At 36.0% G+C, this 25,481-nt stretch overlaps 2 protein-coding genes and 2 pseudogenes across 6 annotated transcripts; 1 reads left to right on the top strand and 3 right to left on the bottom strand.

The window, feature by feature from the left end:
• Positions 1-8,426: 8,426 nt before the first annotated feature.
• On the top strand, positions 8,427-11,428 carry LOC145629457 (F-box/LRR-repeat protein At4g14103-like). Of its 2 annotated transcripts, none has more exons than XM_081682066.1 (3): positions 8,427-10,131; positions 10,290-10,454; positions 10,933-11,428. In XM_081682066.1, the coding sequence occupies exons 1-3, from the start codon at positions 9,142-9,144 to the stop codon at positions 11,272-11,274; spliced, it is 1,497 nt and encodes a 498-aa protein (XP_081538192.1). In that variant the 5' UTR covers positions 8,427-9,141; the 3' UTR covers positions 11,275-11,428. The 2 variants fall into 2 exon arrangements, with proteins under 2 accessions (XP_081538192.1, XP_081538191.1); XM_081682065.1 differs by having other exon boundaries at positions 8,431-10,200.
• A 487-nt stretch (positions 11,429-11,915) lies between these two features.
• On the bottom strand, positions 11,916-15,919 carry LOC145629458 (two-pore potassium channel 1-like; annotated as a pseudogene). Its single transcript, XR_014111679.1, has 3 exons — positions 15,786-15,919; positions 13,119-14,057; positions 11,916-12,303 (listed from the first exon to the last, which is right to left on the bottom strand). The product of XR_014111679.1 is annotated as a two-pore potassium channel 1-like (transcript).
• Positions 15,920-16,535: 616 nt separating this feature from the next.
• Positions 16,536-22,590, bottom strand: LOC145629456 (two-pore potassium channel 1-like). Of its 3 annotated transcripts, XM_081682062.1 has the most exons (7): positions 22,479-22,590; positions 21,902-22,070; positions 20,341-21,214; positions 19,510-19,764; positions 18,925-18,980; positions 17,034-17,614; positions 16,536-16,906 (listed from the first exon to the last, which is right to left on the bottom strand). In XM_081682062.1, the coding sequence occupies exons 2-4, from the start codon at positions 22,014-22,016 to the stop codon at positions 19,617-19,619; spliced, it is 1,137 nt and encodes a 378-aa protein (XP_081538188.1). In that variant the 5' UTR covers positions 22,017-22,070; positions 22,479-22,590; the 3' UTR covers positions 16,536-16,906; positions 17,034-17,614; positions 18,925-18,980; positions 19,510-19,616. The 3 variants fall into 3 exon arrangements, with proteins under 3 accessions (XP_081538188.1, XP_081538189.1, XP_081538190.1); XM_081682064.1 differs by lacking the exons at positions 16,536-16,906; positions 17,034-17,614; positions 18,925-18,980 and adding an exon at positions 20,113-20,194 and having other exon boundaries at positions 19,657-19,764; XM_081682063.1 differs by lacking the exon at positions 22,479-22,590 and having other exon boundaries at positions 17,034-19,764; positions 20,341-21,290; positions 21,902-22,035.
• On the bottom strand, positions 17,030-17,968 carry LOC145628302 (two-pore potassium channel 1 pseudogene; annotated as a pseudogene).
• Positions 22,591-25,481: the final 2,891 nt, after the last annotated feature.

Here is a 25,481-nt window from a genome sequence, read left to right as displayed (position 1 = left end):
TTGTTGTTGTCGTCGTCGTCGTCGTTAGGGTTGAGCAAAACTATCTGATTATCCGAAAATCCGATCCGCATCCGATCCGAAAATTTAGGATAACCGATCCAAAAATTTTGGATATTAGATCGGATATCGGATATCGAAATTTTGGATTTCGGATATCCGAAATGATCCGATATCCGGAAAATACCCCAAACCAGCAAAGTAGCAAACCTTAAATACACCTAAGGCCCAAATTCCCCCAAAGGCCCAAATAACTAAACCTGCTAACCCTAACCCTCAAATAAAACTCCTAAATCCTAACCAACTGCCCCCCTCTCTCTCTCTCCTCTCTCCTCTCTGTCATCCTCACCCACTCACCGTCCCCTTCATCCTCCTCTCAATATCTTCTCTCTCTTCTCTCTTCTCTTTCATGCTCTAATCTCCTCCTTCATTATATGCAACCCCACCGCACCACCTGAACGGCTTCCTCCTTCGATTCTCACGGCTTACGACTGGTTCACCAACGGTCCTCGCAACACCCTCCTCCAACCACCGTCCATCAACAACCGCAACAACAACTACAACCATATGCATCTATCGCTAGCTCGAGCTTCGAACCCGCAACACCAACAATGGCTTTTCTTCTCAATAACAATTAAAATTTCTTTGTTTTGTTTTTTTGTGGCAATTAGTTTACAGATTTGTGTCAAATTTCTTTGTTTTGTACTTGGGTTTGTATAAAATTTCTTTGTTTGTAATTTGCGAAAATTATTTGTTGGATATTTTTTAAGTTCTAGTCTATTTAATCTTCTTCTGATTCAAGTAGCAATGAATTAATTTTTTTTTAGCGAATTGATGTAGTATTATTATTATTATTATTTTTTGAAACAGTAGTACTCCGTATTAATTTTCATTCAGCGAAAAAAAAAGCCATTAAATAGGTCGGATATTGGATATCCGAGTTATCCGATCCGAAATTTTCGAATATCCGGATATCGGATATCCGAAAAGTTTCGGATCGGATACGGATATCAAATATGGGAATTTTCGGATACGGATATCCGATCCGAAACTGGGTTTCGGATCGGATATCCGATCCATGCTCACCCCTAGTCGTCGTCGTCGGTGATGTTGTAATAGTAGTAGTATTTATTGTTATTGTTACTATTATCATTATTATTGTTATTATTGTTGTTATTGTTTAATTAACGTAATTATCATGTTTTATTTTAGCTTAACTTTATGTAAATCATAATAATAACCCAAGGGGGAGAAGCAAAATATGTTTTAAAATGGCTTATTATTATGATTATAATTTGATTACTTTAATTATCACTTACTCGATTGACTTTATAATAATTATCTATTTGATTGTAGTTAAAAATGGGAGACTTGATGAAAAGACAATTAAACGTATTAGACTTGTCCGGACATAATTATCTTGAATGGACAGTTGATGCCCAAATGAATTTAAAGGCTCAGGGATTGGAACATACAATCAAAGTAATTACCATCCCAGGAAACGAAAAAGATGCCCCTGCTCAAGTTAAAGTTCCTACTAATCAAGAGAAAGCAAAAGCTATAGTTCTCTTAAGGCATCATTTACATAACAGTTTAAAAACTGAGTATTTGATGGTGGAAAATCCCAAAGAACTATGGGATAGTCTGAAAGGAAGATATGACCACCACAAAAGGGTACTACTCCCTTCAGCACAGTTGAGTGGACAAACCTGAGATTTCAGGACTTTAAATCTGTTAGTGATTATAATTTATCACTATATAAAATTGTATCAATATTGAGATATTGTGATCAACCAGTCACTGAAGTGCAAATGATAGAGAAAACACTTTCTACATTCCATGCTAATAACATTGTATTGCAACAGCAATACCGTGAAAGAGGCTTTGAAAAATATTCAGAGCTTATTTCTACATTATTGGTTGCTGAAAAGAATAATGATCTCCTGTTGAAGAATCACAACCTAAGACCAACTAGGTCTCAAGCATTCAATGAAACAAATGTTGTAGAAAGCTCAAATCCACCCGAGACTAATGTTGCTCATAGAGGTGAACGTGGAAAATATAATAACCGTGGCAAAGGTCGTGGAAATTTCCGCGGACGAGGCCGTGGACGTGGTCATGGCCGTGGTAGAGGCCATTTCCCCCCTAGAAACAACACTCAAAGGGGGCATCAACAAGGAAACAAAAATCAAGCCACCACAAAAGGAAAAGACACATGTTATAGATGTGGCATGACTGGACATTGGGGACGTAATTGTCGTACGACCAAACATTTGGTAGAACTTTACCAGGCTTCCATTAAAGGGAAAGAAAAACATGCCGAAGCAAATTATGTTAATGAAGAAAATGTCCCTGGAACTAGGGATGACAATGGGGCGTGTCGGATGCGGATGATGGTACCTCCATACCCATACCCGCCTAAAAATCTTATACCCATCCCTGCCCCACCACCCGTGGTGGGTACAATATCCACATCCATACCCGCCCCACCGGGTATAAGATAGGATCCATCCCCGCCCCATCACCCACTTGGGTATTCATACTCACCTCATACCCGCCCCAAAATCGTCCCAAACCCTTTGCCATGATGCTCTATTGTATCATATTAATGACGATTGTATCAAATTAGGTTAAGAAAATTGAGACTTTCACTATTCAAGCTTATTGGGTATTAGGGGATATCAAGTTTCATAAATTCTCAACACTTGTAAAAGAAATATGGTGTGGGTATAAGGTGGGTACGGGGCGGGGCGGATATGGGTAAAATCCATACCCGCCCCATCACCCATGGCGGGCACACATTTTATACCCATCCCCGCCCCATCACCCGACATACCTCCCTCCATCCCCGCCCCACTTGGGCGGGGATGGGGCGGGTCTCCCATTTAACCCGACTCACTGCCATCTTTACCTGGAACTAGCCTTGATGTGTCTGATTTCCTCATAGACAATGTTGAAGCTGGTGTTGAATTCATCTTTGGAGAGAATAATCTTGTTTAGATAATTCATCAATTACTATGATATGTATTATGTTTTCTTTATGCACTTATCTTTTATGTTTTTCATGTTCAAGTTATGTACTTTTAATTTTCATCATTAATAAAGTAAGTCCAGTTTAATTATCTTAAACTAATCTTATACTTATTATTTTATGAAGATATGGATCTGCCCGAAGTTGGTTCCAAATTTCAATGCCTTTTGGACAGTGGAACAACACACACTATTCTGAAGGATAGAAAATATTTTTCAAAGTTAAAATTGTTTGAAGCAAATGTTAATACCATTTCTGGGTAGCCAAGCTAATAGAAGGTTCTGGAAAAGGTTGCATAATACTCCCAAATGGAACAAAATTAATCATTAATGACGCTTTATATTCGAGTAAATCTCGAAGAAATCTTATAAGCTTTACAGATGTGCGTCAAAATGATTTTCATTTAGAAACAATGATAGTGGATCAAAAGGAATATTTATGCCTCACGGCAGAAAAACATGGCAAGAAACATGTGTATGAGAAATGGCCAGCATATTCTTCAGGGCTATATCATATAGATATACGACCAGTTGATATAAATTCGATATCTAACCAGAAGTTAGATAATAAGAATCTGCTAACTTTATGGTATGATCGTTTGGGTCATCCTGGTACATGAATGATGCACAAGATTATAGCAAATTTAGTAGGACATTCAATTAGGAATGTTAAAATCCCTCGATCAGATGAATTAACATGCTCTGCATGTTCACTTGGCAAATTAATAATAAGGTCATCTATGAACAAAATTGCTACTGAATCTCCAACATTTTTAGAGAGGATTCAAGGAGACATTTGTGGACCAATGAATCCTGCATGTGGACCATTCCGATATTTTATGGTATTAATTGATGCCTTAACTCGATGGTCACATGTAAGTCTTTTGTCCAGTAGAAATGTTGCTTTTGCAAAACTTCTTGCTCAAATTATTAAATTAAGGGCACAATTCCCAGATCATACAATAAAAAGAATAAGGTTTGACAATGCTGGGGAATTTACATCCCAAACATTTAATGATTATTGTATGTCGATTGGAATTGTTGTAGAACATCCAGTAGCTCATGTTCATACACAAAATGGACTAGCTGAGTCATTAATTAAGAGACTACAAATGATTGCAAGGCCATTATTGATGAGATCAAAATTTCCATCATCTGCTCGGGGTCATGCCATAATACATGCGGCAACTCTAATTAGATTGAGACCAACTGCTTATCATAAGTTCTCACCACTACAATTAGTTTTTGGTCGAGAACCTAATGTCTCACACCTAAATTTTTTTGGTTGTGCGGTGTATGTTCCTATTGCTCCACGCCAAAGAACAAAGATTGGTCCACAAAGAAGGCTGGGAATTTATGTTGGGTTTGAATCACCCTCCATAATTAAATATCTTGAACCAATGACCGGCGATTTATTTACGGCTAGATTTGCCGACTGTCATTTCAATGAGACAGTATTCCCAGCCTTAGGGGGAGAGAAAATGGACCCACAAAAGAAAGAAATAGAAATCATTTGGAATGCAACACAATTGTCAATGTTTGATCCACGAACAAATATGTGTGAACAAGAAGTTTAGAAAATTGTTCATTTACAAAGCATTGCAAATCAGCTGCTTGATGCATTTATAGATGCAAAGAAAGTGACAAAATCACATATTCCAGATGAAAATGCACCTGCACGAATCGAAATTCCATCTGGTGATAAGATCACTGAAAATGAATCTCTAGCACGTCGAAAGCGTGGAAGACCACTTGGTTCAAAAGACTCTAAACCAAGAAAACTAAAAAGACCCGATGAGATCAACAACATTCCCCTTACGGAAGATCAAGAAAGACAAGATACATATGAGAATAAAGAAAAAGATGATAATCCAAAAGGGGATGAACAAGATGACCATGACATCGATAACAATGAAACTTCAATAAATTTTGTTTCTACCAGGAATTATTGAAATAGAAATTAAATGATGTTATCGTAAATGAAATATTTGCATATTCCATTATAATTGAAATGGCATCTGACAAAAATGATAGTGAACCAAGAACAGTGGAAGAATATCGTTGCAGGCATGATTGGACAAAATGGAAAGAGGCAATGCAGACAGAGTTAAAGTCACTCGAAAAATGAGAAGTATTTGGCAAAATAACCCTTACACCAGAAGGGGTAAAGCCAGTTGGATACAAATGGGTATTTGTGAGAAAACGAAATGAGAAAAATGAAATTTTTAGATACAAGACAAGACTTAATTGTAGCCCAAGGTTTTTCTCAAATTCCAGGGATTGATTATGAGGAGACATATTCTCCCGTAGTTGATGCAACTACGTTAAGATTTCTGGTAAGCTTGACAGTCTCAGAAGGACTAAAGATGCGATTGATGGATGTAGTGACCGCATATTTATATGGGTCACTCGATACAGACATTTATATGAAAGTCCTAGATAGACTAAAATTACCAGACAATCACAAGCCTAGACATTTGCTTTCCATAAAATTAAAAAGGTCACTTTATGGATTGAAACAGTCTGGAAGGATGTGGTATAATCGTCTTAGTGAATACCTTATGAATGAAGGGTTCAAGAATAATCAAATCAGTCCTTGTGTTTTCATTAAGAGATCACAATCAGGATTTGCAATTGTTGCAGTTTATGTTGATGACTTAAATATCATTGGAACTCCAAATGAACTTGAAAGAACTGCAAAATACTTGATGAAAGAATTTGAGATGAAAGACCTTAGACAAACTAAATTTTGTCTTGGATTGCAAATTAAGCACTTAAATAATGGTATTTTTGTCCATCAGTCTAACTACACTGAAAGAGTGTTAAAACGTTTTTTCATGGACAAAGCGACCCCAACAAATACCCCGATGATTGTTCGGTCTTTGAATATGAAATATGATCCATTTAGACCTCGAGAAAAAAACGAGGATGTCCTTGGTCCTGAAGTACCATATCTAAGTGCAATTGGGGCTCTAATCTATCTAGCCAACAATACTAGACCAGACATAGCTTTTTCTGTGAATTTGTTAGCAAGGTTTAGCAACGCACCAACGAAGAGACACCGGAAAGGAGTAAAACACTTACTGCGATATCTACAAGGAACGAAAGATCTTGGTTTGTTTTATCAATCAAGGCAGGATGTCACCCTCATCGGATATGCAGATGCTGGATATTTATCAGACCCACAAAATGCCAAGTCACAAACTGGATATTTGTTCACCTATGGTGGAACTGCAATTTCTTGAAAATCAACAAAGCAAACCTTGACTGCGAAATCATCAAATCATGCTGAGTTGATTGCCCTTTATGAAGCAGGACGAGAGTGTGTATGGCTAAGGTCAATGATCGGCAATATCCAAGAAGAATGTGGGATGAAAGAAGTAACTAAAAATCCAACCATCATTTAAGAAGACAATACTGCATGTATCGCACAAGTAACTGAAGGATATATCAAAGGTGATAGGACTAAACATATATCCCCAAAACCGTTCTTTACACACATTTTGCAGAAGGAAGGGAAGATAAATGTTCAACAGATCCAATCATCTGATAATCTTGCAGACTTGTTTACAAAGTCCCTACCTTCGAAGAGTGTTGAGCGGTTGGTCCACAAGATTGGGATGCGTCGTCTTCATAAACTATGTTAAAATCAGGGGGAGCATTATATGCACTGCACTCTCTTTCCCTTAGATCAGGTTTTTATCCCAATGGGTTTTTCTTGACAAGGTTTTTAATGAGGCAGTACACTACAACATATAATAGAATCTTGTTTTTCTTTTCCCTAGCAAGATTTTAATTAGACAACATTTACTCAGTTTTGTGTGGGCATTTAAGGGGAAGTGTTATGAAGTAACTTGTGTCATTGTGTGAATGCCACACAATTATTGATCTTTTAGACAACACCATTAAACGCATAGCCAATATTTTCCAAACCTAGTAACCTATATGTATGACTAATGTATATCTAGTAGTAGTAGCATGTTTCTACTATAAATACACAGTGAAATGCATTTGCAAATTCACCCCATTTTCTCATTTTCATCTGTAGTGCAATAATATTACAGATAGTAAAATACTTTCTTTGCTCTCTCTCTATATATAAATCATAACATCCTTTATATAGATTGACAAGACGCTAAGCAATACCCACAAATATACTGAAGAACGCAATTTCTATCTTACTCCTGGAGTACCGTGCACATGGTACTCCAGATTTTATAAATTCATGTTATTTTGATATGAACTTCTTATTATTTCAATTTATATATATATATATATATATGTTATTTTTAAATAAATGTATGTTATTTTGCCTTTTTTCTCAGTCATCTTCCTCCCATACTCTCTCTTCCTCTCTCAGCTACTCCAACTCAAAATCACACACATTCTCTTCCCTTCTTCATCCAATTTTTCGGGTTTCCCAAAAATCAACCTCTCACTCTCTCTCTTCCTCTCACTACTCCAATTCTAAATCAAAGACACTTTCTCTCTCCTCTTTTCTTCTTCCAATTTTCTGGGTTTCTTAGAAATTAATTGATTTGAAGCCATTTAAGGGTTCAAATGTGTTCATGTCAAGAAATTTAGTACCTCTTGAAGTGTTCGATTCTCTCTAAACTCAAAGCTGCTAATGTTATTTTGATGTAAAACTTATTATTATTTCAATTTATATACATGTTATTTATAAATAAGTACTTGTTATTTTGTAAATTAAAAATAGCATGAATGGAGGTTGAAGTAAATAAGTAAATAACATATTGTTGTAACAAAATAAGTAAATAACACAACATTTAAGCAAAATAACAAAAAGTGTACGCAAAATAACTCAAACATATATGTAAGGAGTATCATGATCCATTGTACTCCAGGAGTATATAATACTAATTGACTGAAGAAAAGTTGTTTTATTTTATTTTATTTTCTTTTTTATGAGAAAGAAAGTTCTCTTCCCCGTCAAAAAAAAAAAAATTCTCTCTCTCTATTGTTGAATCTAGCATACTGTTAAAGCGGCTTGTCAGATTTCTCCCTTCCCCCCACCCCCCACCCCCCATTGAAGCAGCTTTTGAGGTAAGATGTTTTTTTGGAAGAAAAACAATCATCGGATATCAATTTCACAATCTAGTGTTAATCCTCACTTTAATTCAATTTAGGGTTCTTCTAAGGTGGATTGATTATTGAACTATATATTGGTTGTAATTTGATTATTCTAAGGTTAGAATTTGTTCTATTCATATATATTCTTAAGCGAGAAGAATTTAATTTGAGTTAAATTTGGTTGTAGAACCCTATAATTAATGTTAGGATGGAGTTTGATATTTTTAAAATGAATCTGCACTTTATCTTTTTCTGAATTTCCCTTTTAATCAATTTCTTCAGTTTTATTAGTTGTAATTAATTCATAATTCTAACCCTTTTAAGAATATCAATTTTGCTTTAATGGGTCCATCTTTGTTTCCATGATTCTTGCCTGTTTGTGTTAATTATGTCTGTTGAAACCTGTAAAAGGTGTTTGTTTTAGTACTGTTTTTGATTAGTTTTTCTGAATTTTTTTCGGGTTAATTTTATGTTATAATTTGATGGTTTATTTATAAATTTGTTTGGGTATTGCTAAATAACAATCGAATTCTTTCACTTATCTAAGAAATTTGTTGATCCTTTCTGGAATTATTGTTTAATCTACTGCCAGTTGGGTTTATGTGTTGTCTTAGCTTTGTAGTCATATAGATGGGATTCAATCCGAGGTCTTGGGTACCGAACCGCCCCTGAACGTTTTTACTAGTTGTCAAAGCTTGGTTGTATATTTGCTTATAAAATCTTTGCGTTCCTATATAGGCTTCTTGCTCGTTCGACATTCCCGTTCCTGTATTACAAGCTGTCAATTCCAAAAGGCAGTGCCTTTTGGGTCCCGGCTATACAATTCTTGCTAGCTTCGACCTTTTGGTATCGGTTGTGGTACGGATGCATCTACATTGTGGTGCATCTACATGAATCATCCTAGATTTCAGTCAATTTGATCAGAATTTAGAGAAGGCATTGGTGGCAGTCTTGCTATATCTGTGTTTTAACTGAATTCTCTTATTAATTATTTATTTATCTAGAGCAGGAATCGCTTGGTGTATGGATTGGAGCTTGAAACCATGTACTGCAACTTATACTAGTGTATGTGATGTTCAAAATCACAACGTTAGTCAAGTGTTGGTAGATAGGCTCACCAGTCTGCCTGATGAATTGTTAATTCGGATCCTTTCTTTGCTTCCCACCAAGGATGCCGCCGCTACTTCTGTCTTGTCTAGGAGATTGAGGCGTGTTTTCCCTTTGATTACGAGCCTTGACTTGGATATTTCACCTATATCTCTTTGTTTGGAACATCCCTATGCAATTGAACGCTTCCCCACTTTCGTGAGCTTTGTCGATACTATACTCCAAGCACATCAATCTCAGTATCTCACCAAGTTTAGACTTCATGTTAACAGTGCGGACTTTCATACAACCTACTTTTATGGTTGCACTGCTATTGGGTGTAAGCAAGGTTGTCGCCCTCACTTGAAATCTCCGGGACTTTATGCGTGGATCTCTTATCCATTGAATCTTTGTGGCCTTAGGGAGCTTGACCTCCGTATTCTGTTGAGGGAACCAGGTGATTCTCAGCTGCCCCCAGCTATTTTCACATGTGAAACGTTGGAGGTGTTGAAGCTCGAGGTCAATCTTGGTCTTGATCAAGTTTTTACCATGCCATCTTATTGTCTTCCAAACTTGAAACTGCTTCTCTTGTCTGCGCCTTTCATTTCTGAGGATGGCTTTCTGCCGAGGCTAGTTTCAAGTTGTCCTGTACTTGAAGACCTTACATTCGAACCCTTTACCAACCATGTCAACATCACAGCTATAACATCGACATCCCTTCGAAGATTGTGTTTAAGAATGCTTAAATGGCCTGATTTTCAAGAAGATAACAGTGACTTTATTCTTATCAATACTCCCAATTTGGAGTACCTTGAATACCGTGATAATTTTGCTGAACGTTACTCAATCCCAGCAATGCATTGTCTTGTTAAAGCAGTTTTGCAGATCGAAAGTCTCTTAAAATTTGATGAAAGTGTAATGATTGAGGTAATGCTTAGCCTCATTAGACCCTTATCTTATGCTCAACATTTATCGTTGTGCAGACTTATATTGCTGGTATGTCTTAAACTCTAATTTTGTTTTAAGCTGCATTATCCTTTTTTCTGTACATTATGAATTATGAAATTTACCAATTGTGGTTGTAGGAGTTCGACTATGTTGATGAAAAAGTCTTAAAGGATCAACTGCCTGTGTTTCCTAATCTGAAACATCTAGAGCTGGGTGGCGGCGGTACTGATAATTACTGGAATAAACTGTTGTTGCCCCTTCTCAACTGCTCACCTGTCTTAGAAACGCTTGTTTTTACAGAGGTGGTTGTGTGATTTTAGTATCATTATTTTATTTTATTTTTTGAGTGTTCCACTTGGTTTATCCTTTGGATTAATCCAGATTCGAGGATTAGTTATGGGTGGTTAGGTTCCAGTCTTATCCCAATTGTTGTTGCGGGAGATGGAACACGGGTTTTAACTTTGGGAGGTTGTTATATACACCCGGGTGTACTGTACACCCATGAGTATTTGAGATGTTTTTATTTTGATGATTGTTTTTTATTTTATTATTAAATAAAGAGCAAAATCAACCCTTAAGTTAGTTGGGGTACACCAGGGTGTATATAACAAATTTTACCTCCTATTAAATGTTGTCCAAATCACCACTACACCAACAACCTTGGTTTTAGTATCACTATACGTTCATGGAATTGATCACATGTGGGCAATTTTGTAAATCTAAGTTTTTTTTTTTTTTACAAATTTTAAATTTTGATTATTATTGTTGTTCACTTTGCAGGGACTCACTATGTATTACAGTGCCGAACACTCTACGTATGGTCGCAGTGTCAAACACTGTTCGTATAGGAAAGAAGAACTGGAGTTGGAACAAGAATTTTTTAGTACAGATCATGAAATCCCTTTATGTTGCAGGTATCGACTCAAAAGAGTAGTGATAAAGGAATACTATGGATTAGGACGGGAAGTAGGAATGATCCAGTTTCTCTTGAGACATGCATTAGTTTTGGAGGAAATAGTCATATGCTTATCACAGTATCGAACTCCAAATCAGATATCAGTTGAGAACACATTGAATAATTTACCAAAAGCCTCAGTCACCTGTTCGATTAAAGTATTATGATCACCTTGGTCCATGGCAGCCCGCAAGTTATCATTTATTTTTTTAGCAAATCATCTATTTATCTTTACCTACATGTTGTTCTAATTTGTTGTATTTTTTTATTTTCGAAACATGTATTTTTATTTAATAACTATTGCTAAATGCTTTTCGTGAAGGTGCCTTGGATTTTTTTTTTTTTTTTTTTTATTTTTTTTATTTTTAATTTGTTGTTTTTTTTTTTTTTTCGGCACATGTATTTTTATTTAATAACTATTGCTAAATGCTTTTCGTGAAGGTGCCTTGGATTTTTTTTTTTCAAATATCTTATCTCATAGGTTTGTGTAATTATATTGATAATAACTAAACAAAGATCAGTTTTTTACTTCTTGTTGAACATTCATTTCAAAAAGGTTAGGCAAAGAGTAAACAAAGATCAGTTTTTGCAGTTGTTGCTGAACATTCATTCAAAAAGGTTAGGCAAGAGTAATTTTTTTTTGAGGTAATATACATGGAGGAGTTTAGGTATGTTTTCTCACAAGACCGTGACATAAACTATTAAGGAGAAAAAAAAAAGAAAATGTACTATCTAAAAACAGATCAATATCTTAATAAGTCGAAGTAGAATAACTGAAAGAATCCAAGATAGCCTTGATATCCGCCATAAGAAATAACTGTAAGATTACTATCTTCAATAAAAATATGAGAATCAGAACTGTGGTTAAAGCATGGGCAGGAGATTGCGGAATAAGTGAAACCAGAGAGCTCAGAAATCGAGCCACTTACAACATAGTTGATGTGATCTTGAATATTCATATATATATACAAATAAAGTCTCAAATGTTTTCAAAAATGCCTTATCAACAAGGTCTCCCCTAATCAGAAGTTGATCCTTTTGTTTGTGGAGATGATTGAGCTAGTGCTAAATCAGACAAGGATAAAGTTCCTGATTGATCAACATCCAATTCTTCAAATTCTTCCATCATAAGAGATATATTGTCCTGAGTGATTTTTCCCAACTCTTTGAGCTTATATAGAACAAATTCAGCAGCACTGAAAGAATTCAGAATACAGAACAAAGTTAACATAAGCACATAATTTACTTAATGCTGGAAATACTTTACTTTCTCTTGTATAGTTCGAGCAAGCTTGTGAGGAACCAAAAGTATATAAATCCTAAAAAAAAAAAAAAAAAAATAAAAAAAAAAAAAAAGGAGAAATTGTACAAAGAAACATGATATTTCATTTTTAATTAAAGCTCCATCATCATCACTAACAATTATGCTATGTTTGGATAACAAATTAGAAGGGAAATGAAAGGGAGGGAAATAGGAGGAAGGGGAAGGAAGGGAAAGTGGAGGAAATGATGAGCTCCATTTTCCCTCCAAATCTCTCCAATTTTGAAGGGATGGTCTTTATTAAAGGAGGAGGAAAAATGGATCCCTCCCTCCCCCTCCCCTTCCCTCCCCCAACATATTATCCAAACAAGGAACTTTGTCTCCCTCCCTTTCCCTTCCCTTCCTTTCCTTCCATTTTTTGCTATCCAAACATAGCCTTAAATCATAAAGTTTACTTCAGCAACAGAAAATTATGCAATTCAAGGAGAGAATGTACCAAGGCTTTGTTCATACCACTTATACATATATAAATTAAGGACACAAAACTCCAAATAAGGCCAAGGGGTTCAGAAAAGGTTCAAGAAGTGGTTATAAGTTCTGATATAGTGATATAGGCTACTAGAGTTAATTCTTAAGATCTAATAAGTCAAGATTAGGCCAAAAGTTCACATATATTAAGAGGAGTAAAAATTTGTTCAGATAAGGGCTAATAAAGAAGGTAAGATACTAAGATGCATAACTTTCACTTACTTAACAACTCCATCATCATCGATATCAGCAGCCTCAAGATCCACATTGGTCATATGTCGAGTAAGAACACACTGCAGTACTGCACAAGGTACTTTTGTCTCTTTTCAGTGTTTATCTCAGTAAGATAGAGGAAAAACTGAGCTAAGCATATTGTGCTTGTCAGAATCCACACAACTGCAAATAAACGACCTCCCTCAGTAGAGAAACTGCGATCACCATAACCCAGGGTAGTGATGGTACAGCAAACACAATAAAACGTGTCTACAATATCCAACTTCTCAACAAATGTCAAGAAGAGTGTTCCAATCATGATGAGTATCAAGAGAAATATTAAAGACAAGATGAATTTGTATCTAGATTTGTTTGTTTCAATTTCCTTCATAATATCGCTTGGACCGAGTTTTTGTCTCATATGCAAAGCTTTAACCATCAATGCCTCCTGCTTTCAACTAGATAATCTGCTCCTCTACTAAGAACCAATCTAACCAAAGCCATGCCTATGAAGACAAAGGCACAAGCAAGGAGCTTTCCAGAGACACTCTGTGGGACCAGGTCCCCATATCCGACTGTAGTCATGGTGACAATGGTGAGATAAAAAGCATCAACTACGTCATTAGTTTTTTGACCACTGATGTGATGTCTGACTTCGTAAAAGCAAATGACGCCAACAACCAGGTAAATGAACAAATATGCAGCAACTCCTATCAAACTAGGATGCAGACTCCCAAATACGGATTCAGATGTTCTAGCAGAAGCCGTGCTGCCATCTACTTCTCCAGGAATAAGCTCAGTGAGAGGTGCACTCTTTACCCGGCGAAACCTTCTCTTTTTGACTGCATCCTTTCGATTTGAGGGTTTTGATATTAGGGACTCCTTTAAGTCATTATTATTGGCCATCAGACCATGTCACACCAATAGTTGTTATTTTTCAGTTATCACCTACAAAACTCCAGAAGTTTAGGAATTCATATTCTCCTCCAGAGAGAAAAATAGTCTCATCATGTAAACACAAACAAGGATTTACACAGAGAGTATTAATGATATCTTATCATCACTATGTACAAACATATTTTTCGGAATTAGTGACGGCATTTATTCCCCTGATTTACCAGAGCAACTGTTTTAGCTCTTATCATGAAAGGAATTTTTTTAATCACAATGAAGGAACTTTATTTTTCCTAGGTATATGCAAGATTCACAACTAACACACAAATTTGACAAATCGATTACCACAATGGGCTAGTACCTGTGGCAAGCTCTACACATTAGAAAATTCAATAATCTCCTCAAGTCAGCAAGATGCAGTTTAGAATTTGATTCAGCACATATTTAACCATCTATTATTTTGTCTAAATCGACCTCCTCCCAAGCAATGCCTTCGTCATTTAATTCAACAAATTGCTAAAAAACTAAACACGTTGTTTGCATATTATTTGCTTGACTTTGGGAAAAAAATGTAAGCCATTAGGAGGGTATCTGATATTCTACAGCTACACAGTACCCTTGACTGTTGAGTTTCAAATTCCAACCTTCATAATATCATAAAAGACTTTCTTGTTAAAAATAAAGTTACATCAAGATATATTTCTTAACTTAGGATACAAGTGAATCAGGATACCTCAGTAGCAAATTTCGATAACAATTGGAGCCAAACACATTTACTATCATGAAATTTGTCTAGAGATAAGAAATTAATTGTACCATGATGATCTTCAAGTAAAAAGAATGAAGCCAGTTGAAGTTCTAATTGAAAAAAAAAATGCCTTCTACTACTCTATTCTAGATTTCTAGATAATGAGGCCTAGCTATTTTAATCTTTTTAATAGAAATCTGCTTGGTATGAATCACTGATCATCGTTGATCAAAAGTATACAATTTCTTATCCCTTTCCTACACAGTGAAGCATGGCATAAATTGCATAATGGACTAACATGAGTACAGTGTACCAAATGGAGACGACTACTGCTACTATTATACCATTGCAAACATAGTGCCACGAGCCCACAAAACCCACCTAGGAGGTTGGGGATATGAAGAGAATTCCTCCCAGGGTATAAAGTTATGAATAAACCACTCTTAACAACTCTGCAATCCTAATGCCATTAACCCACCACCACCACCTTCCACCAAGAGCCACTTAATACCATTACCGCCTCGCTTTATAGTATATAACCCCGAAAAATCATCATGTATACCACATTACCACCACACTCCACACACATATATCATCACAGTCCCACCATAGCCAATTCACATAGTCTACAAATAATGTGATTGCACAAATGGGTTATTCCTAGTAAGAGTAATTACAGCTTAACTTTCCCAATTCATGCCAATTAATGGGTTGTTCTTGTTTCGTCTAAAAGTTCTTTCGCATTTCAAATTTTTTATGAGACATTCATCGTCCAAACATGAAGAATTTCTAAAGATGAAGGGAAAATGAAGTAAGCAAAATACAGTAGAAACAACAATAATACAAAAGTCCCAAAAATGCCTCAGTAACTTATAATTAACACAATTTAATGGGCAATTAGAATTCATCAAGAAAATTAACATAATTGAGTAAAAATCATAGAGTAACAAGCAATTATACTACTCAGGAAGATGGGTTAATCAGGGAAAAGACAAACAAACAAAGTAATTAAAATGGGGTTTTAAATTACTTACAAAGTAAAACTGGGTAATTTCCAAACTGAAGATCAAAACTTTGATTTCCTGCAGTTTGGCAAGAGAGAAAATTACAAGGAAGATAACTACTGAAGAAATGAGAAATTGGAGATCCAAATCAAGAGCAGGCCAAGTGTAAACTGTCTAAATAAAAGGCCAATTAAGCTGGAAACTAGGAAGTGGTGCTAGTGGGCCGCTTTAGCAAATTGGACACCACATGCTACCGAAAAAGTAGAAACTGATTCAGCATGTTTAAGTAGAAGCGTAAAAAACTCATCCGACGTGACCCGATTCAACCTGATTTGAAGGGGTTCTTACGAAATTGTAAAGGGAGCAAATTTATTAGTAGGTGATTATTCGGGGTGACTTTAGATAATTTCAAGATAAATGTACACTTGCCTTGCAAAACACTCACTTTTTTTTTTAAGTGCTACAATATATGCCTATATTTACTTAAGTTATCCGAACTTATTTAAATTGATTTAGATAGCAAATCGGTGGTTAAGAAATTAATTTCATTTAGCATTACTTTGTCTACATATGCTGTCATGCACAAACGGTAATCACCCTCGCCCCAGTAACTCCAACAACCAGCACATTTAACAGAGTTTAACTCTTTATATAAGATAAGCACAATCACTACAATTTATTCAATCCATCACAAATCTGCTTTAAATGCCAAATTTCAATCATACTTGCCAAGAACAACTAAATTTTGTCCCGAGCATATGGTAACTTTCTTCAGCTCCATACTTTAATTATATCAATCATTTTTTCTTAACAAAATTTTCATGATGAGGAATATGCATGATCAATTTCTTGCAGGAGCTGAGCATCAAATGGGGGAGCAATGTTACACAAAGTGCAATCCTTAGCTCGCTAAACATAAATATATACAAAATTCAGTCCACTATCTTCCCTCTTCATCGTCAAATCCTCACTGATCTGGTGATCTCTTTGGTGCAGGTTATCTCGCTAAATGACAGTTCCAAATCATACACCGATAACCAACTTCAAGACTGATCGGAATCTAGATCTTTGAATTCTTTCATTACAACTGATATATCATTTTGAGTTATTTTCCCCATGACCTTCAGCTTGTATATACAAATTCAGCAACTCTGCAAGTAAAAGAATGTGGTATTATATAAAAAATAATTAGATTGAAACCAAAGGTAAGAAATGAGGATACATTATTATCTTATGAGAAAGCATTAGATATCATCATTCTTGACTCATTGTACTTACTCTACACCTCCATCAATGTCAGTAGAAGCAGCCTCAACTCCCAAGATCTACAATAGATGCACACCGAGTAAGAACCCACCTAACTAGGGCATTTTGCCTCCTTTCAGTACAAAGCTCAGCGAGATGAAGGAAGAATATCCCCAACCATACACTGGTTGTCAAAATCCACATAATTGCAAAAATACGGCCTGCCTCAGTAGAAAAGCCATAATCTCCAAATCCCAAGGACATGATTGTAGCACAAACACAATAAAAGGCATCAACAGCTTCCAACTTCTCAACCAGCATCAAGAAACATACAGTCCCGCACATCATAAGTAAAACAAGGGCTAGAACAACCACAGTGCAATTTTGTCAAACTTTGCTTGTTTCCATGATATCCTTCATAATATCACCTGTGCGAATAAGTTGTTTGCGCATTTGCAATATCCTCACAAGCAATAATTCTTTCTTCTCAGCAAGATAATTTGCACCTCAAGTGAAAACCAACCCTAACCCTACCAAAGCCATCCCCCAGAAGACGAATGCACAAATGAGGAGCTTAGCAAGGGAACTTTGCAGGACCAAGTCACCATATCCAACTGTAGTCAAGGTAACCATACAAAAGTAGAGAGCATCTACTATGTCATTAGTAGTCTTTGTACCACTAAATTGATATCTTATTATGTAAAAGGAAAATGCACCAACAGAAGGTAAATAGTCACAAAGATAGTGATTCGATTACAGCTTGGACGGAGTCTCTAACAGATAACTTTGGGAGTAGGACCAGGCTTGTGACAAGCAGTTAGATTATCTCCAGAGAGGAGGGCTGCTATGGGTGGAGCACTTCTAAACCGGCGAAGTCTAAATTGCACCATTGGAGGGCTGATTAATTGACATGAAAGATCTATGGATTCTTCCAATAGTGGTTTGTTCAGGTTCTTTTGATTCTCCATTTGCAAGTATTCACAAATCTAGCATAATCAGCAAATAACCTACAGACTATTGAAAGCTCAGAGTTTTGTTTCAAAATTTTCCTCTAAAAGCTAGTATAATAAGTTTTACACAATATGGATTAATTGTTGAGGGATGACCATCTCAATCTCAAATGGGAAAAATCTCACAGGTATATTTGTTTGTTGTTCTTGGCATATGTAGGTTTATGTTTTGACAAAAAGAACTTGAGACTGGACTCTTGTTCCCACATGTGAGATATGGCTTTATCATTATAGTTATTTCACTTCAAGTTCGTAGCTTAAGGTATAGTAAGATTGATAAAATTCCACTCCCTATTCTTAGTTTGTAGCATCTCATGCAAAAACGAATCAATTATTGATATGAACCAAACATATATAGTTTATATATTTAGTTGTTTACACACCCCAAACCACCACAAACATCCAGTATAAAATCACAACAATTTTTAGAACACCATAAAACATACTTGTATTCCGCATACCATCACAATTTTTTAAAAAAAACATCATGAAGCATGTATCACCACACCAATCCAAAGCATCATATAGCAACATAACCATAGATACCACAAGCTTTTTTTTGCTACCTGATATTGGAATTATTGACAACTCTAGGGAGATTCATAAAATAATCCTCGTTACACTTCCTCTAACCTTCTCCCTTCTCTTCCAAAAAAAAATTATGATCTATAGTGTAAACAAAAAGAAAAAAAAGTCCAACCAACCACTGGCTCGCTAAATTCAAGTCTAACACCATATATCGGTATTTAAAAGGGTACAATCAACAAACATAATAGAATCCACAAGTATCATGCACAAAGTATGAAGCATTTGCTACGTACTAAGAAACTTAAGGGCAAAAGAGAATCAAGAAACAAAAATAGAAACACCAGTCCATAAAAGGAAACAGAAATAGGGTATAAAAAAATTCTTACCCAGTAATATTGGGCCTGTGTCCAATGAGATCATATATCTGAACTGGTTGGATTTCCTGGTACATGATGCAAAGAAAAAAAATTACAGGGAAGAGGAAAAAAAAAAAACCATATTCCCTGCTGAAATAAGCACTTACTGCTTGCTTGAATAAATAATCATGCTCCCCATTATTTAATATTCATGTGTACAGCTATGATAATTTATTAATTGCTTGAATAATCAATACTTTAATGGTCACCTTATTATTTAATTTTTCATGTCTACAAACTACAGCTATGCTAAATAGACTACTATTCTTATTTTAAAACAGAAAGATACATGAACTCTATATTTTATTTGGTGACATCATATTGTATTCCTACCTGAATCTACCAAGTAATACCCACACTGATAAATGTACAAGTGATTGTATATCAATATATTTTCAATCTCGTTTACAAGATGGCAAAAAGTTTTCAATGATGTTCACTACATACCCATCGTTGTTAAGAGAGGATTGTTACGTATGAAAGTAGTGAGTAGTGCCATACCCAAACAACCAACAAGTCAAAAGATGAAAAACAGGCATATACATGCACACTTACAAAATCATGCCACACAAGAAATACTAAAAATCACAATCCTTTCTCATAGCTCTACTCATCCACAATTCTCTTTATTGCACTGCTTTGGTGATCACTATGGACGTAGGTTATGAAGCTAATTGTTGCAAATCATACACCGACAAAGTTCCCGACTGATCAACATCTAGTTCTTCAAAACCTTTCATTACAAGTGATAGATCATTCTGTGTAATCTTCCCCATCTCCTTCAGCTTATACAATACAAATTCAGCAGCACTGCAAGGTTAAATAATGTAGTAATAAGCTACAAGGAGCTATGATTCTATTTTGAAGAAAAAAAAAAAAAAAAAACGAAGAGTTTATACTCAGTAATAAGTAGTAAGGTGATTGTGCACCAGTTTATAATTCAAGGTTTGATTTCATGACATCAAAATCAATCATATAATCATATAAAAGCCTTAATTGATCCCATCATTACACCAAAATACATCTTTTACATGATTAGTTGGACTTTAACACTATTAATCCATCACTTAAATTCATCTGGTAGTACTATGTATTACGTAGTATCATAGATTTAGTTACATCCATTCAGAAAAAGTAAATTGTAAGAGCTGAACTAACCTGATTTAATTTGTGTAATGAGGTTCTTTTAGGATATCCAGTTAAACTTAATTATTCTTTTTGCCATTTAAAAAAGTGACATCTATTCAAACATCCAAAAAAAAATTACATTATTGGAATGGAAAGGGAAATTTTTAGTTCAGAAAAAATAAGGCAATAAATTACATTATGTGCAGCTATTATTCCTCTGAAACGTAAAAATGTAAAAATGCTATATTTAACACTTACTCTACAACTCCATCGTTGTCCATATCAGCAGCCTCTAGATCTACAATAGTCACACGTCGAGTAAGAACCCACTTGATAAGGGCATTTTGCCTACTTTCTGTGTTAAGCTCAGCAAGATAGAGGAAGAATTGCCCCAAGCAAATAGTGCTCATTAATATCCACAAAACTGCAAAAGCACGACCTCCTTCTGTTGAAAAGCTAAAATCTCCATAACCCAAGGATGTCATTGTAACACAAACACAGTAAAGAGCATCCAGAGTATCTAACTTCTCTACAAAAATCAGGAAAACAATCCCACTGACGATAAGTACAAAAAGGATTAGTGCAACCACAACACACTTATATCGAACTTTCCCTGATTCAATCTCCTTCATAACGTCACTTGGTTGAAATCTTTTGCGCATTTGCAATGCTCTAATGAGCAATGCCTGTTGCTTCTCAACGAGATAATCTGCCCCATGGCTAAGAACTAACCCTACCAAAGCCATCCCCAAGAAGACAAAAGCACAAGCAAGGACTTTAGCGAGGGCACTTTGAGGGACTAAATCACCATATCCGACTGTAGTCATGGTAACCATACAAAAGTAAAGAGAATCAATGATGCTATTACTAGTCTTTTTACCACTTACCTGATCTCTTACTATATAAAAACAAACACCACCAGTAAGAAGGTAAAAAGACAAGTACATAGTTATTTTTTTAAAGCTAGGATGGAGTCTCTTAAAGAGGGATTCAGGTGAGAGATCAGGCTCGTGATCAACAGTTGGAAAATCTCCAGGGAGGGACACGATGAGAGGAGCACTTCTAGACCGATGAAGTTTCTTCTTCTTCTTTGCTACATCCTTCTGATGGCATGAGGAAGGATCAACTGATTCTGATAGCAGGGGTTTCTTTAAGTTGTTTTGATTCTCCATTTGGACAACCTTACAGGCTTTCAGCTAGCAGAATTCCTAAATATCCAGCACAATATTGGAAGTTCAATTCAGTTTCATATATGTCCCTAATTCCTTAAATAACATGGTATCAGCTTTGTGATACACTTTTACCATTTTTTCATTATCAATTATTAATAACATTTACGGAGGCAATTTACTTTGTTCCCTGATAAAATCTTGTAGAAAAGCATCATCAACAGAGTGAAAGCTCAAAAGAACGCCATAGGAACATGAAGAAATAAATCTAGTTCATCATTATATCATACAAATTCCTCTTTTCCACTTTAATTTCTTTTTCCAACTATTTGAGATTCTTGGTCAGATAATACAGAAACACAGTCAATAAAACTATGTTGTATAAATGAAACAATTGAACTTTAATTCAGATATACCCCCTCTATTCCAAATTACTAGTCACGTTGACAATGTAATTTGACAAGACTGGAAACTAAATCGAAAAAAGGGTAAATATAGCAAATAATACTCCACAAATCCATATCAAGCATGCACTTAGTAATTAACGTTAATCATGAACTTTGATACCAAAAACAATATATAACTAGAAGTCATTGTAATAAACTGGATTCAAAAGAACAGAAAAGTACCAAAAGAAAAAAGGATCTTACCAAGGAGAAGACAATGTACAACAAGAAACATGAATAGGATGACAAAAAACATGAATGAATCCTTTTCAAAGGCAGACCGAGTCCGGTATGGGCGAGTTAAACGACAGGGACGCATTACACTTGCACAATATCCGCTGGCCGGCCATATCTCACCTCAACTCTAAGAATTCTGCTATTAATTTGATATGATCAACCAAACATTAATTCAAATAAACTGCATTATATTTTACCCCAAAAATAAATAAAATAACATCAGCATATATGCAATTCCACTCTAACTTTCATATGTATAACATCAATATCCACAATTTAAAGTATTGAATCACAGAATAATAATAATTCAATACTGCTGTACTAAATTGAAGTTCAAATTAAGCAAAATTCTATCAGCATTTAAAAAAAAAATTGCATAATGTCAAAATTACTTGAATTAAAGCATAATCTTTAACCTAACAAATTATGTATTTAATGTGAATCAGAAATTTAAGTAGTAATTAGCATAAGAAAATTAAGATTGAAAAATTGAAAATTGTTGAAACCTAAATTGAAATTTGTTACAGAAAAATTGAAATCGAACCATTTTTAAGCAGAATTTGTGGCTTCGTGTCGTATATTCTGTTGGGATTAATCACCCGCGAATGGAAGCACTGGTTTCTGTAAAATAGGTTGCTTTGGAGTTTAACGTTCCCTTCATTTTCTCGCACTTTAGTAAGGGCATATTTGACATCGTTTTTTATTTTCAGATTTTTTGAAAACAAAAAACCAAAAACAAGAAACAAGAAAAAAGTATTTTTACTTTTCTATTGTCAATTTTCAAAATTATCATATTCTTAATAAATTTGACTAATTTTTTATTCATTATATTACATATATCATATGATTTTGGAAAACAAAAAACCACAGCAATGCCAAACGAACCCTTAAACTTTGCAATTTTTTTTTTTTAATTAACACTTCATTGTTTGATGGTAGTCTTTCTAACGTCATCTTGTCAATCCTGAAAAGAAAAAAAAAAAAAAAAAAAAAAAAAAAAGTCATCTTGTCAAGGGGTGTTAAAAGAGCTTAGGTAGGCTCGGGCCACTTGGCTCGAGCTCAAATTTCATCAAGCCTATAAATGTTGAGCTTGAGTAGACGAGACTCATAGAGGTGAGCTCAGCTTGGCTTAGAAAAAGACTGATAGTCATTGTTTCAAAAACAATTAAATTTTGTTTTTTTATAACTTTACATTATATCACTTGTTGGTTCATGAGCTTTTAGGCTTGGCTCGTGAAGATCTCGAGTCGAATCCAAATTTAAGTCAAAGCCCACTTGAGCCGAGCCTCTATTGAGAGCTTTGACCAAGACAAGCCTTAAATAAGCCCGACTAATCAAATGTTGTGAACACCCCCTCATACCAAGTCGAAATGTTGGATACACGGGCCTCGTGCTTAAAATGGGTTATGAAACAATGGGTAAGGTTGTGTACAAATTCAATTTTGTCATAATGTAGTGTATATGAGATTTTTATGTGCACTCGGGGGTTGTTTATTCTAAATCCAAGAATATCAGGTCAAATTACTCCACTAACATTTGTGTTACGTGTCAATTATACTGGACAATGAAACATGTTCTTATCACCTTATATTTTAAATCTGTAAAAATGATTTTTTTTTATAAATAAATATAATAGTTTTGCTCATTTATAACGTTTATCAAGATGTAAGGGCCTGTTCTTTTACGTTAAAATTCAGTTCAGTTCAGTTCATTTCAGTTCAGTTCATTTCAGCTCAGCTCCTAATTTCGTTCTCTTATAAAATATTCATTTCAGTTCAGTTCAGTTCAGTTCAGTTCAGCTCAGTCAATGAGAACAGACCCTAAATCTAATAGTCAATATCTTTATACTTAATAAGAAAAAAAATTATGATAGCTGTTTAGGGTATTTTTACCCTGCCACGTGGCCCAATCAGAGGGTGACACGTGTCAGCCTCAGATTGGTCCAAAATGGACCAATCCCTGTTTGACACGTGTCATTCCAGAGATAAAAGGGAAAAGGCGGCCTTCAGGCCCAAATCCCGAGAAAGCCGGAATACGGCGCAGCCCACCAATGATTAGGGTTCAGTGACCTAATCAGGGGCAATTCCCAATGACCCTATAAATAGGGAGATGTCCCTATTTTGAGGACACGTTTTTACCATTGATTACAACTGCATTCTCTTACATCAGAGAAACACCTGAGCTTGGAATCCAAGCAGATACTCACCTAAATTTCCGTTCTCTTTATCCCGTTTCAAGTTATTGACTTGTGCGTCGGAGGCGGAGCACCACCCAACAGGTGTCTCCGTTTGTTTTGCAGGTTCAGCTCATCCCGGATCAGTCTTCGTGTTGTAACTCTCCCGAGGGACAAAAACACCCAAAACATTTGGCGCCGTCTGTGGGGAAGACATTTTTGCCTTTGAAGTGGAAGAGATGCCAGGCGTCAGCCCGGATCTTGCTGTCCACAAACTCGCCGTGGACCCCAAAAAGAAGCCCATCCGGCAAAAGAAAAGAAACCATGGCGAGGAAAGAAGTCAGGCGGCAGCTGCCGAAGTCAAAAAGTTGTTGGATGCTGGGTTCATTCGGCCTTGTAATTTCCCCGACTGGGTGGCCAATGTAGTCCTTGTGAAGAAACCGAATGGGACCTGGCACATGTGTGTTGATTACACAGACCTCAACAAGGCGTGTCCAAAGGACAGTTATCCGCTTCCAAAGATCGACAGTCTGGTCGATTCTACAGCCGGTCACGCCTTGATGAGCTTTATGGATGCCTACTCCGGCTTCCATCAGATACCCCTGTGGAAGAAAGATCAAGAGAAGACGGCCTTCGTCACTGATCAGGGGCTATTCTGTTATACTGTGATGCCGTTTGGCTTGAAAAATGCGCCTGCCACTTTCCAACGGATGATTAATACGGTCTTCATTAATCAGATTGGGAGGAATGTGGAGGCATACATTGATGACATGATAGTCAAATCCAAGCTACAGACGGATCACCTTGCTGATCTCCGAGAAACATTCACCACCCTCAGGCGGCATAAGGTTATGTTAAATCCTAAGAAATGCGTCTTTGGTGTTGAGTCTGGGAAGTTTCTCGGGTTCCTGATTGATCAAAGGGGGATAGAGGCTAACCCCGAAAAGATACAGGCGGTGATTGACATGAAGTCACCCCGCTCTGTCAGGGAAGTTCAGAGACTCACCGGTTGTCTGGCCGCCCTGGGAAGGTTCCTCAGTCGGTCAGGTGACAAATGCCTTTACTTCTTCCAAGAAATCAGGAAGAAGACCAGATTTGAATGGGGGAATGACGCTGAGGCGGCGTTCCAGAGGTTGAAAGAGCATTTACATTCTCTGCCTAGGTTGGTCAGTCCTTTGCCTAGGGAGACGTTGTACATGTATTTAGCCGTCTCAGACCATGCCCTCAGTGCCGTTCTCCTTGCTGAGCGAGACGGCGTGCAGCTCCCGGTTTACTTCATTAGCCATGTTCTTAAAAATGCTGAGCTCCGGTACCCCATGGTTGAAAAATTTGGTCTTGCTTTGTACATGGCATTCAAAAAATTGAAGCCTTACT

Source organism: Chenopodium album, chromosome 4 (genome assembly GCF_948465745.1).
Source record: "Chenopodium album chromosome 4, dcCheAlbu1.1, whole genome shotgun sequence".
Classification (NCBI taxonomy): domain Eukaryota; kingdom Viridiplantae; phylum Streptophyta; class Magnoliopsida; order Caryophyllales; family Amaranthaceae; genus Chenopodium; species Chenopodium album.
This window is presented reverse-complemented; position numbering and strand designations above follow the sequence as displayed.